Raw genomic sequence first — 14593 nt, 5'->3', positions numbered from 1 at the left:
ACATGTGCCCTCAAAATTTGTTCTGGAAGGATAGGGATCCCTCCGAAACAGATTTTCTGCTCACGTTACACTAAATTTCATCCAAAAGGAAATAAGAATTCATATACAGTGGTACCTCGGTTTAAGAACAGTCCAGTTTAAGAACGATTTGGTTTACAAACTCTGCAAAACCGGAAATAGTGTATTGGTTTGAGAACTTTACCTTGGTCTAAGAACAGAATCTGAACGGTGGAAGGGCACCGGTGGCAGGAGGCCGCATTAGGGAAAGCGGGCCTCGGTTTAAGAACGGTTTTGGTTTAAAAACGGACTTCCGGAATGGATTAAGTTCGTAAACCAAGGTACCACTGTATACAATAAGATGCTGTGCTTTGTATAATTTTATTCTTGTGTTTTAGTTTTACAGGTCTGGTACCTGCAAGTTGCCTTTGATGTCAAACTGTCAGAAGGGCAATTAAGGATGCTAATAAACATAAGGGCCCTATTTGCATAATATTGTGGTTTGCTGTCAATGAGTAGCTTGTTGGTGCCTATGGCCTGATTATTCCTGCTTCATTTCCTTCCTATAAGAGCAAGATAAACAAACCCGGAAGCCTTGGCTTCCCATTGTTGTTGTTGTTGTTTAGTCATGTCCGACTCTTCGTGACCCCATGGACCATAGTCTTGCACTGCCTCCCGCAGTTTGGTCAAACTCATGTTCGTAGCTTCGAGAACACTATCCAACCATCTCGTCCTCTGTCGTCCCCTTCTCCTTGTGCCCTCAATCTTTCCCAACATCAGGGTCTTTTCCAAGGATTCTTCTCTTCTCATGAGGTGGCCAAAGTATTGGAGCCTCAGCTTCACGATCTGTCCTTCCAGGGAGCACTCAGGGCTGATTTCCTTAAGAATGGATAGGTTTGATCTTCTAGCAGTCCATGGGACTCTCAAGAGTCTCCTCCAGCACCATAATTCAAAAGCATCAATTCTTCGGCGATCAGCCTTCTTTATGGTCCAGCTCTCACTGGCTTCCCATTATGCCAGAGGAAATAATGGTTTGTTGCTCCCTAGCAAACTACAATCAGCACGCCAACATACCATGATTCAAGTTTGTCTGGTGGCTTGTTAGGGAGCAGCATTACATCCCAGTTTGGATGAAATGGAAAACCCTGGTTTGTTTACCCTGCTCACATCAGGGAACAAGTGAAGCAGTCCACAGGAGCCCACTGCTCATGTACAGAAAACCATGATAAGCCAGAAGGTCTGGCTTATTGTTACATAGAAACACAGCCAATGCTTCTGTCACAACACATGAAAAACAGACATATTATTCTTGTACACTTTTGTACTAGTGAAATAGTAAGTATGCATTTTCTTAAAGAACTGCAGCATTAAAGTTAGTTCCAGTATCATGTTTAATAAATAGCTTTTCAGATGCAAATATTTTAGAATTGTTTAGAATTATTTTAGAGGTACTATGGGAAAAATCAAAGTTTGCAATGCATATCAACCTACTTGAGATCTTCTGACTGAAAGTAAATGTTATTACATTATCTTCATCAGCATTCTCAATGTGTTGTTTTTCTTCTTGCAGGGCCATTCCAGTCAAGTGCAGAACCTAAGCAAAAAATTAACATGCTTATAGAGTTTATATTTCTAGAAAAAGTTTTCTATACAATTTGCTAATATTTATAAGTGAATTAACAATAGCTGGAGTTTAAAGCTGAAACACACCCTTTGAAGCATGGACTCTGACCAGGCATAGCCATTATGCTCTACTGCCCATTGCAGTATCGTCCTCATAATGCACAACATGACGTCACACTGCAGAATATTGATCAGGCTTTCAAACAGAGGGCAGAATGGAGGTAGAACAGGAGGTGGGAGAGCTGGAACAGAAATAAATTAATGAAATATTGTGTAGCCCTGCTGCAGCAAACTTTGAAATATATATGAAATATTTAAGAATATGTCATGGAACCTTTCAAATGACCAAAAGACATTGGGAGATTTTGTTCTTTCAAGCACATCTACTAACTGAGTTTAGTGGGGTTTACTCTCAGGTATGTGGGTATAAGACTGTAGCCTATTTCCTGATCTTAGAGAATCAAAGCAGTTCTGTTGGGCCCCCATAAGACCCCCATATCTGGATCCTATGCTGTTCCTAGGAACTGCCGATGAATGAAATCATGTGGCACAGATCATATGCAATGTTTCCATGTCACCTCTCCACTTCTTATAAGGGCTGGTGGAACTAACACACAGGAACTTCATGGGATTTCAACTATCAAAAAAATACTGGACAGCAAAGGATCCAAGTATGAAGGAACAGCCACACCATTCTGATGTGCAGTATTTGTTTTTGCAAATCTCAAAGGCAGTCTTTACATAGCCTTCATTTTCTATAATCCACTACAAGCAGGAAGAAAATTTCAAACATATTTTGCAAGAATGCTCACATTGTTGCAAATTTCTTATATCTTGAATCAAGCTCAGTGCCAACTTGATTTTTGATGACATTTTAAAAAGCAGAGACAACTGAGGATACCCTCATACACTAGCAAGACAAGTACCTGTATCTTCCCGGTTTTGTCGCCTTATTTTCCTCTGGGCTTCCTCCGCCTTATAAAAAAAAGAAATATGTATATTTTTAATTGTCCAAATGCTGAAGGCAACAATATTATTTCTGCAAAATTAACAGACACTGCCATTTACTTTCCTTTTCTATTTTTCAGCATTACATTGAGTGCTACAATGATCCTGCAGCTCTGACTCAGGCTTCAGTGTTATAAAAGACTGATTTGTTAGCAGTTTTATTTTTGTAGCAGGCTTGTTTACATATGGGTTTTTACATTTTGTTGCCCAGCACGAATTCCAAGAAGTAGTGGTAGGTAATGCAAGAAGCTTTATCTTTTGATATTTCCCAGTATTACTTTCGAGGCTTTCCTGATAATAGAAATGTGGTTCAGCTAAAACCCAATGCCAGGCCACTGGCAGATCAAACAATATCAGATTATTTGGTCATATCAGATGGATCAGCAGGAATCCAAAAGTGCTTGTATGGGCTAGGTTTTCCAACTCACACCTTATTTTTTCAATTCCCTTTTCCAGTTAAATGCAGAAGTCTGAAGGAAATGGGATAGAAGGGGTAATAAGAAAAACAAAGGAGGCCTGGTCAAAAGCATCACATAGGCAAAGGAACTGTTGTGTGCTGATGGCAAGTAACGGGTAGACAAATGAGGAACCTTCAAAGGCTTGAGGCCAGAGACTTAAGCGGGAAACGAAGCTGAATTCTGCATATTGATTTGAGCAACCCATTCAAACCTTTGACGGAAGATCTCTAGTTCTGAAAACGAGACCTTCCAGTGAGTGTTACAAGTTAGGAATTTCATTAAGTTTGATTTATTGCTGTAAACTTATCTTTTGGAATTTAATGCAAAATGAAAGGACATGAGGCTGTACTTAACAGCAGAGAAGTCTCTGCAGAATTTTAGTGTGTTTCTTCCTGAGTGGCTGCAGAGAACACTGCCTTTACTGTACGAACAGCGCAGTTAGGACAGAGTGTTAGCATCTTGAGTTCAGGTTGACCATTGCAACACTAGAATGCAACCCAATATTATAGCTTTCGTGAAGGACAAAGAAAGATCACTCTGGGTTTGAGCAAAAGTTTAGGGAAAGTAAGAGTTGTACAGGTGATTTCATTAAGGAGTTAGGTAAAGGCAGAAATTCTTGGCACGCTAGGAGGAACTGAATGAGAAAGAGGGCAATACAGCTGGTTGAAAAGCTCAGGCAGAGAATGTTACAATTTATTTATATTTCATTGTTACCTTGGATTGCTCTGCCCTTGAAAAATGATAGAAATATAAATTGAAGTATTTAGCACATTCTGGTTTCAGCTCATACAATCCTCTGCCTGTTAGTCCTGGTTTCCTAAAACACAAACAGAACACTTAGAATTCACACCTTAATAACTGAACATTGCTTCTAAAAAGGTTCCATATACAGTATAGGAAATAGCAAGCCCTTTGAAAACTCAAGAATGAGGGATACTAGCCTTTTAACTACTGCACTAGAAGCACCAGTAGTACTCTCTTAAGGGATTCATATACAGTTTCTTTCTGGTAGGTGTGCAGGCAGGAAGAGAGACAGCTATTGCTTCCCTTTACAGTACTCCTTCCTTCCTTCTTGCTTTTGATTTCCTTCTATATAACAAAGAATCCTGTAGCATCTTAAAAATGAACAAACTTATTATGGCGAAAACCTTTGAGGATTAGAGGTCCACTTCATCAGAAGAATATTGCATCTGATGACATGGATTTTAATCCACAAAAGTTTAGAACATAATTAATTGGTTAGCTTTTATCTATTTTTTCCTGCAAAAGGCTTGTATAATTCCTGCTTGTATGATTAAAATCTGCTTCTGCAGTTGGTTTCTCCTCTCCCTTCCCCAGCCCTCATTCACCCCCAAAATATGTTCAAGGGAAACCTGCCAGAAGGAGAAACCCTGAGGTGGGAGCAGATAGGATCTGTGGCTATGTTGGATGCCACCCTTCTTTCACAAATTTGTATACAGTATACATTTTTTTAAAAACCAGAAGGGTTTGTTTGTCAACAACTACTTTTGGCAAACAGTGTTCCCACAAAAAAGAAGACTTTTGATGAAGTCTGTTAACAGGTTCCTATACATCTGTCAGATTTGCCAGTGATTATGTATGTTGAGAACAGTTCATTCAAAGCATTTACTGTCTTATGAATGCAGTTAAGAACAGCATTCTGTTGCATGATGATGTATCTTTAAATTGTGTAACCCATCCTGGTAACTCATTATGAAGAAATTGAAAAAAACAACAACAAGAAGTTTGTTGTTATTTCGCACATTTAGAAAGACGATTGCAGAAAGGACATTACTTGAAACAGGCAACTGCTTCGATCACACTTTCCATTCCAGTCTCCTTGTTCTCCTGAATAATTTAAAAAAGGAACAGAAAATCACTGGATATGCTTATGACTAGCAACTACTTCCCAAATATTTCCCCTAGAACACTGGTATATCTATAACCACCATCAAAATTTACCAATCTGAAAGGATACTTTGGTCCTATCTCAGGATCATGCTCTCTACCCTAACTTGCAAATGTGGTGGGGTACCACAATTTCTGCTCTGCCTGCCCACTTTTCTGTTGTTTGACCTTCCACAGCGGCCATAGCTCACAGCTATATATATTATCCTGTTAGGATGCAGCAATGCAGATACAAAACAATTTGACGACTAGCTCTATCCATGTTTATGCACAGACCCCTCACCAAACATCCATTACAACAGCAAAATGACTTCAAGTTGCTAAAAATGTTTAACATACGGTATTGACAGATTTCTAGGCAGCATTAAATTGTAGGAAAGAGCCAAAGAAGAACACAGAAGCCTATTGGCTGGAAAGACATTGTGTCCCATAAGAACAATTTTCTCTACGCCTGCCATGAAAACTGAACCTCTCCTCCCGTCTCCACAGAAGCCAATCACAATTTGAAAAGTTATTTCATCCACTGCATTGAATGTATTTTTTAGTGATTCTCACATCTTCAGGCAATGCTTTTACTAATTCACTGTGTGCCATGGGTCTGATGCTCAGTTGATGGATGATCTCCCTCTTGATTTCATCTGTAGCAGTGACTTGTCCAACGCCAGGGATAAATCTCTCTCCTGCAAAATAAATCCATAATTACAGCAAACAGGGATCAATTCCTTTTATTAACCATTCATATATTATGCTTTCTGCCTGGCTGGATAAAGACACATTAAGACACTATGCAGATTATGCACAGAAGAAAAGAAAGCACAGCTGGTGTGCCATGACGATCCAGGCATTGAAAAATGCTGCAAACAAGGGCTTGTTGAAAGCAAAGGCAATGTATCTAAGCCAGGCATAGGCAACCTCAGCCTGCCAGATGTTTTGGGACTACAATTCCCATCATCCCTGACCACTAGTCCTGTTAGCTAGGGATCATGGGAGTTGTAGTCCCAAAACATCTGGCAGGCCGAGGTTGCCTATGCCTGATCTAAGCTTACCATACTGACAGGGTGGGCTGGTGAGAGAGCAAACACCAGAGTGGTGTAGAACACCAAGGGAGTGCTCCATTGTGACTGACAGGTCAGGCTTGTAATCAGAATGAATTATTTACCCAGAAAGCAAATCCCTTTAGTTCTTCCCATTGCCAAATCAACTTTTATTGTCTCCAATTTGACATTCAATTTTTAGAGCAATTGCCCACAAACCAATAGGGAAGGTTAAGTTAGGGGTGTGGGTTTTTTGTTGTTTTTTTGCACACCATAAAACTGTAATGGCTACCCCTGCAAGAAAACTTCTTCAGCTGAGCTTCTGAAGTTTGGCACAATATTTGCCTTCTAAATGGGTGATGTGCCAACAAATTTCATTCAATTCCATCGAGTAACAGTTAAGACATTTTCATATATTTTTTTATAGTACCCAACACAAAAGCTCCTAAACCAATTTTCTGTAATTCAGTGGGTATCATGTTCTCTGGAGGGGGCCTGTATATTTCACCTAGTTCTGTCAAAAAGAAAGAAGTGAAAGCCATTTTTTCATTTCCAACTAGTGAACAGCAGAGGAATGGAGCATGTCTCAGGTGGAACTTGGCTGAATTGGCAAGCTACAAATTGCTTCAGGTCAAGGCAAACTGATTTCTGAAGTGCTGAATTGGGATCCAAACCATTATTTTGTGGTCAGTGCACACTCCTAGTTTCCAAACCCATCCAATCCATAACACATAAACTGAAATAGACTACAAACTTACCAACAAGAATTATAATTAGGTACAACATTTCTTCAATAAGTGTATTATTTTGTTGAACCACATCCTGAAAGAAAAGGAAATATATATTCAGTGGCCTGGTTTACACAGAACATTCAGCCGTGATTGTATAGGCGAAGTATGGTTTGTGTGAACATCCAAACCCAGCCCAGCAGACTAACCATGGTTCATTTTCTGGTAAGCATGACACAAAACCATACGAACTATGGTTTGACTCTATGTCTGAACGGAACAGTCTTGCTTAACCAAACTTCACTTGGTTATACCACTCCAGACATGTGTCAAGCTATAGAGGCACGAAGCAAGAAGAGATGGAAAACAAACCAAGCTCTGGAGAAACCAGCCACAGCTGGTTTGCTTGTCTATGGCAGAACTTGTGGTTTGTTTAACAAACCACAGTATAGCATTATGTGTGAATGTAACCATTGTATGAGGAATTTTTTTACAAATATGCTATAGATTTCTTATTATAAAATAAGTCTAATGTACAGTAATCCATTAGCAGCATTTTTTTTAAAAAAAATGATACACAACTTTCAACAACTCATAGCTTACCTTATTGGAATTTTCAGAACTGAATCGTTTGCCATAATCTGGAGTACTAAATATCTGATAAAGTTCAAAGCGACTCAGCATTATCATCAGGAAGTGATTTGGATCCATCATGGATGCACCTGTCTAAAGAAATTTTAAATGTATTTATTATAGACTAGGTGAAAATAAGACATGTCTCTGCCTTTTAAAAATAAGCTTTCCCTGCTTGTTTGGAAACATGGAAATATTTCTTAATTTATGAACACAAATCTTCATTAGACTTTGCCTAGGAAGCAACACAGGACTTAAAAAAAACAGCCCTTTTAATTTTTGTCCATTTTAAGAATAAGTAGCAACACTGACAGATGCCTTTTCAAAGGTTTGTAGTTTTGCTTATTACTGGTTCTGTTTCAAAAATTTTCATATACAACATGTTCATAACCCAAACATGGCAGCTCCCTTAGCTGAAAATACAATGAGAGACTTCTCCAAAGTGTGCACATGGATTTTAGATGTAAGAAGACAAGTCACAGAAAACCATACACCTCTTACATACAGGTATGTGAGGATTTTTACTGAAGCATCATGCCTCAGGTTCAGGACACGCTGAGTTTGAAACCAAGTAGAGAAGCAAAATATGCATCTAGGCATAAAACACTATGATACTGGAACCTGTTTAGGTTCCTAAACAGAACCTAAATAATAAATTATTTTCTAAACATCTCAAAACAAATACGAAAATGTGAGAAAGCAGCCCAAGAAACCACTTTTCTAAACAAAGCAATCATAGTAGTAACATCTCAGGGTCCTTTAAACAACCATATTCAGGCAATAGGAAAGATAACACATACATCAAAATGACATTAATGTTACCTGAAGCATTACTATATCTTTGTCAAACATCTCTCTTCTGCATTTCACATTATGATAGTAGTATATCTGAGGGGGAACAAAGATAAGTTTTTCATAATTGAATAGGTAATTCATATGAAATACAAGATACAGATCAGAATGATCCTGAATAAAGCCTTTCATGCTCACCCCACCTACCCTCTCCTTCTGCCACACAGCTGGGAGAACAACTTCTGCTGGGTTTACTTTCGATTTTCGTAAATCTCGTCTTGTAATTACATACAAGCCATGGTTTAAAGCAAGCTCTTGCTACTTTCAACAAGCCACTTTCATAACCCATTGTTGAAGCTAGCTTGTTTAATGCCATTGTCTCTGGTTTGTACATAATGGCAACACAGGGCTTGTGAAAACTGAAAGTAAGCACAGCAAAAGTCCTTCTCTCAACCATCCGAGGAGGAATGCACAAGCCTGAGACCTCACTTCGACTCATTCTAGCTTGCGCATGTAGTCCTAATTCATGGTTTGGCATTACATGCAGATCAGCATTGTTAAATGGTGGATTCTTAATCCGCTAATCTAAATTGACAGGAACATGGAATGTTTTGTACTTCTGACCTAGTCTGAGAATAAAAATTAATATAATGAAAAGCTAATGGTTGCTGCATTCCCAACTCATTGATCAGGAACTTGTGGGTTGTAGCATAAGTTGGCTGCAGCTTAGTTAGTATTTTCCTACTATTTTTTTAAAAATCCCTTTAGATGAAAAATGATTATATCTATTTACAATGTTTATATACGTAAACAGATCTTGCATGATAGTTTACAGAAACATAGAACTTTACCTTTCTTGTTCACTGTCAGGGTGGAACAAGAAATTAGAGTTCAACTTGACTTGCTTCTTGGTAAACATGTTTAGCAACCATATGAGGACAGAAATATTTGAAGACCCAGAAAAAAAAATGGGAGCACATAGTCCCCTCCATGTCTTTATCTCTCTAGGAAGCCTAACACACAGCTATGCTGTGAGCTACTGATCTAGGACAATTAACTCCTTATGCTGTAGTATCTCAGATTGCCTGTGACTCTCAGATATATACAGAAAGAGGGGCAAATAAATGTTCGATACTTACCTGGTTAACAAGTGAGAACCCATTCCGCCTCCACATCCCAGCATGTACTTGAGCACACAGAACGAGACATCGCAGGGGATGTTCTATTAGCATAGGTGGACTAAGTTCACTCTGCATTAAGTGAACATAAAACACAAGAGAAAAAGCTTTAGACATTCGTCATGTTTGGTGAGGGCACTGAAATATATTTATAAATGGAAAGAAAGCCCATTCTACCTCTTGGAAAAAACTGCAGGCGTTCTCAACCAGTTTGTACGAAACTAATGGCCAGGAGGGCACCATTTGCAGCATTTAGCTTCATTTCTCCCTAATCTTAGAATCATAGAATTGAGGAGTTGGAAGGGACCTCAAGGCTCATCTAGTGCAACTCTCTCTCCCCCCCCCCCCCCATGCAAGGATGGCTTGTCATTTCAAGTGAACCAGATATTGTGACAAATTATTTTCCCAATTATTTTCCCAACAAGCCAAATTCAAAGTTGGTTATGAACTGCAATCTCTGGGTCACACCCAATCACAAGCAGAGCTTAGAAGAAACTGAACGCTGCAGAATTTATCCTCCCAGTCATGCAAATGGAAGCGGGAGTGTGAGAGTACAAGCCTTGCTTGAGCTTATACCAGCTCAGGCATATAGCACTAAACCTGTGGACTTCCACAAGCTGTTCAGCAACAGCTAATATGGCCGATGATGAGAGTTGACAGGAAGAGGAATTCAGCAACATTGGGAAAGAACCATGTTGACTACCCCTAGTTTTGTGTTATGTGCAAACACAGTCATAGTCATCCCCTCCAGCTCTCTGGAGGGTTATCACTCACTGATAACCACCCTATAAACTGGTTACAGGTAGGTAGCCGTGTTGGTCTGGGTCGAAGTAAAATAAAAAAATTCCTTCAGTAGCACCTTAAAGACCAACTAAGTTTTTATTTTGGTATGAGCTTTCGTGTGCATGAACACTGAAGAATTCCTACTGAAGGAATTTTTTTATTTCACCCTATAAACTGCTCCAGAGGCAGAACTCAGCACCATATATTCACTGTATCCTTGGGATCTTAACCAGATTTAAGGCAACAAAACATGCTTTAACACTATCTCGTTTCACCAGGCCTTACCTACCGTTTGCAGTAGATCACTCCAGTCTCCCAAATAACAATTCTGATCTCCATATAACCCTCCACCAGTGCACTGAATGCTAGGCTACTCCAAAGGCATTCTGGCAGTTGTGGTTCTGGAAGTAAGTATTTAACCAACAGCTAAAGCACCTTTTCTCAAACACTGCTCCATTTCTCCACCATTAGCAGCAACACTTCTTTTTTGTACTCAAAGCAATTTTATTTGTTTTTAAAATCTGAACCTTAGAGATACATTTATCTAAATATTACTCACCATTGGAAGCTGTTCTGGAAATTTGTATGCCACTTCACTTTTGCTCAGAAGCACATGCAAACCTATATTGACAAAAGACAAAAAAAAAAAGGGAAGAACATTTTTGCAATTTCTGCCACTCTGGGACCTATTGAGGTTGTCAAACAAAGCTGAAAAGAACTAGAGATTTACTAGGAAATGCAGTTTCTAAATCTGACATCTGGGACTTCAAAGTCACGCTCTGGAGTGGTCACCCCACCCTCTTCCTACCACAAGTTGTTTTGGAGGGTCTCTGAAGCCCCACAAAGCCAAAAGGGGGAGAGGGAAAGCACTGTTGCTCAAATGGAAGTCTTTGTGCTATACTTTAGATAATAATATTTAATGCGGGGGTAACCCCTTGTCATGGTCAGGCTATTGTTAGTGAGCCCATTTGGATTGTCCACCTTTGGAGACCAATAGAACCTGTTGGGGCATAAACTTAACAGTCTCTTACATGTGTCATATAATGTTTATTCCACACATGAAAGAAATCAATCTCAGTGTGGCAGCACCTACATTCTGGAGCCTCCTCCCCATTGATATGACAGACAACTTCATTGTTCTGTTTTTCCTACCTGCTAAAATAGGGTTGCCATATTCCAAAAAGCGGAAATGCAGACAAAAATGATGTTTTTGAGATATTGTAAAGGAAATTTGCAAAAATCTAGACTTTCGAGATGGGTTGCCATACGTCCGGATTTCCCAGGGCATTTCAGCAATTTGCGCCCGGACACTGCTTCCAATTGCTGTATTCCAGCTATGTCTGGGAAATTTCAGATGAATGGCAACCCTATGCTAAAAACTTTTGACATTTTTCATTTGACATGTCTTTTAATATGTAACTGTATTTGTGTGTCATTATATTATTGAATTTTTAAGGTCAGTTTATATCTAACACCTGGTTTTATCAGTACCTTTAATCTATATTTTATATGTTGTATAAACTTGTTAAAGGCTTTGATTGTTGAGCAGTATATAAGTCATGTTAATTAATGAAACAAACAAACAAACAAATCCAATGGTATAATGCAAGTTAACTTATTTGTCATGATCTGGTTCATTTCCAAAGATAATATGCACCAAATGAAAAGTAACCTTGTGCAGATATTAGTGATAGCAGAGTTTGACAATATCCACAATCATTAAATTGTTTCATGCAGATTGCAGGTTTATATCATAATCTTGTAGTGCATATAAAAAATAAATAAAGCAGGGGTCTAGAGTTCATATGACTATGGAGAAATCAAGATGACAGGAATCACCAAACAAAGAAAAGTTTAGGAAAATATCTAATCTTCGAGTGAGCTTGTATAAACTGCTTTAAAACAATCCAGCACAAAACCCATCAAATCTGTATTCCTTACCAGCAAGTAAACGAGAAACAGGGAGATGAATGCTAACTTTTTCCTGAGAAACACAGTATCTGATAGTCTCAACTGAGTGTCCACACATGTTGAGGTCAATTGGTTGCTCTCCATCAGTAAAACCACTGTGGCATTGCATCAATGTGGTCAAACTTTTCTTATATGCTTCAATAAGCACTTTCTCCTAGAAAAAAGATCGAATTTATTCAAAGAAAAGCATGGCTCTACATAAAGTTACAGCATTATCTATTATTAAAATAACACGTTAAGGATGTACCAAGATAAAAGCTAGCCCCAGCTTATTTGGTTGAATACAAAAAAGTATGATGAGTGGAATGAGTTTACTCAGAATAATTCTGTGAAGACGTTACATGAAAAGGTATCTGGAGCTGTGTAATAGTAAGCAAAGGGATTATGGAACTACATTTCAAACATGGGGTGTATAGCTAGAAATTTTGTAAACCATTGCAAGCAGAAAAATATCTGTGTATTTCAGTTCATTTCATGCATAAAATGCTCTTCCACTAAGTTTAAAACATCCTTTCCACATGTGAAAGAGGCGTTTTGCTTGCAGAATCTTGTATTCTGTCCATTTTTCTTTCCATACCACCAATTTAAGAGGCACCCTAAATGGCTTTGGACTAGGGCAATTGATATTAAGATCCTCCTCAGAAGCCCTTCTTCATGTTCCCTACCCTCAGGAGCTAAGGAAGGTGGCAACCCAAGACAGAATACGTTTATATTCACTTGCTTTGATGTAATTGGCTTGCTTTAATGTTATCCTTGAAGTGCTGGGCTCTGAGCCCCAAAAGGGGAACTATCTGCAAGATATGGGTATTTGCCATCTATGCCCTCATCTTGTCAGGTGGAGTGCTGGAAAGTCCTGGCCAAAGAGATGTATGCTGCTTTGTGATAAGGAATGTATGAATATTTGCTTGGGTGCAGAAAAGCCATATCCTTGCTGTGATGTCCATCCCACTTCTGCAAAGGCTAGGAGACCTGACAGGCTGCTTTGCTGCAAGTCTACAACCTTCTTTAATAAAGCACTAGAACGGATAACCCTGATGTTTTTGACATCCTTCTTTGGTACCCCTGCACCCAACCACTCCCATGGGCCCTCCTTTGGGCCTGTGGTTCAGAACAGTAATTGTGGGCCATAAATAAGGTTGTTGATCAACCCGCTGCTAATGAAGCATCAATAAAACTTTGCCAGCTACATGGATCACTAAACTATATAATTTAACTAGGTGAGCTTTCATTGTCAAACAGCTAAAAAAGAAATAGGCAACTAGATTAAAAGTATTTTATCATTTCTTATTCACGGGAGAAGCTGCAAAATTATGGGCATGTTATGATCAGTCCTCCTTTTTAGATTAAAGGGTAAAGGTAAAGGGGCCCCTGACCATCAGGTCCAGTCGTGTCCGACTCTGGGGTTGCGGCGCTCATCTCGCTCTATAGGCCGAGGGAGCCAGCGTTTGTCCACAGACAGCTTCCGGGTCATGTGGCCAGCATGACAAAGCTGCTTCTGGCGAACCAGAGCAGCGCACGGAAATGCCGTTTACTTTCCCGCCGGAGCGGTCCCTATTTATCTACTTGCACTTTGATGTGCTTTCGAACTGCTAGGTGGGCAGGAGCTGGGACCGAACAACGGGAGCTCACCCTGTTGCAGGGATTCGAACCGCTGACATTCTGATCAGCAAGCCCTAGACTCTGTGGTTTAACCCACAGCGCCACCTGGGTCCCCCTTTTTAGATTAAGGACAGGGAAAAATGGTTCAAACCAAGAAGGCAACAGATAATTCTTCTCCCATTTATATATATCCCTCTTCCCCCTTCCTTCTGCCCCTTGAGATATAAAGTACTAGTCCAAGTCTTAGTTCTTTTTGCAACATGAAGTCTACAATCTAGTCCATTCCAATAATCATTACCTGAAAAATGTGCACAGTGCTGGAGATCCCAATTTTTAAAGCAGTTTGGTTTCACTGATGCACACCATATTGTTTATTTATATACAAGAACCTTAAGAAAATGTAGCTATTTTATTCATTCATATTAATCCGAACACATCTGAAGTAGATACAACTTACATCTAAAGCACACCAGTCCTGCATCATTGAGATGACATGGGTCAATTTCATCTGCAACGTGAACGCTGCTTCCCACTCTGGTTCCATTTCGATATGCTGCCCAACTTGGCGGGTTATTGGATCCATGCCCTACAGAAATAGGAAAAAAGCCAAATCATTTAGAAGAGAAGCATCAAAGCAACAGGGCAGGGTCACTGCTGAGACTCAGCAAATCTTGCCTAGTGATTGCCTACAGAGGGAACTGTAGAAATATTTAGCTCTACTGAAATTGGGGCAACTGTAAAAAATAGATTTCCAAAGCCTAGCAATATTTTAACAGTAGTAGTAGTAGAAGAAGAGTTTGGATTTGATATCCCGCTTTATCTGAAGGAGACTCAAAGCGGGTAAAATTCTCCTTTCCCTTCCTCCCCCACAACAAACACTG

At 39.4% G+C, this 14593-nt stretch overlaps 1 protein-coding gene across 2 annotated transcripts in view; it reads right to left on the bottom strand.

Moving 5' to 3' along the window:
- UBR2 (ubiquitin protein ligase E3 component n-recognin 2) overlaps positions 1-14593 on the bottom strand; it is a 61110-nt gene that overhangs the window by 24265 nt on the left and 22252 nt on the right. For both annotated transcript variants that reach the window (XM_060273037.1, XM_060273036.1), the window contains exons 14-26: positions 14170-14298; positions 12084-12267; positions 10702-10763; positions 9321-9431; positions 8212-8277; positions 7360-7482; positions 6787-6850; positions 5550-5674; positions 4882-4934; positions 3801-3903; positions 2547-2595; positions 1708-1862; positions 1489-1591 (exon numbers count right to left, since the gene is read on the bottom strand). In XM_060273037.1, coding sequence (XP_060129020.1) covers positions 1489-1591; positions 1708-1862; positions 2547-2595; positions 3801-3903; positions 4882-4934; positions 5550-5674; positions 6787-6850; positions 7360-7482; positions 8212-8277; positions 9321-9431; positions 10702-10763; positions 12084-12267; positions 14170-14298 — 1327 coding nt within the window. The remainder of the gene's footprint in view (positions 1-1488; positions 1592-1707; positions 1863-2546; positions 2596-3800; positions 3904-4881; positions 4935-5549; positions 5675-6786; positions 6851-7359; positions 7483-8211; positions 8278-9320; positions 9432-10701; positions 10764-12083; positions 12268-14169; positions 14299-14593) is intronic.

The sequence above is a fragment of the Zootoca vivipara genome, chromosome 3, assembly GCF_963506605.1.
Source record: "Zootoca vivipara chromosome 3, rZooViv1.1, whole genome shotgun sequence".
Taxonomy (NCBI): domain Eukaryota; kingdom Metazoa; phylum Chordata; class Lepidosauria; order Squamata; family Lacertidae; genus Zootoca; species Zootoca vivipara.
Note: the sequence above shows the minus strand (reverse complement) of the source record. Positions and strands in the feature narration are given on the sequence as shown.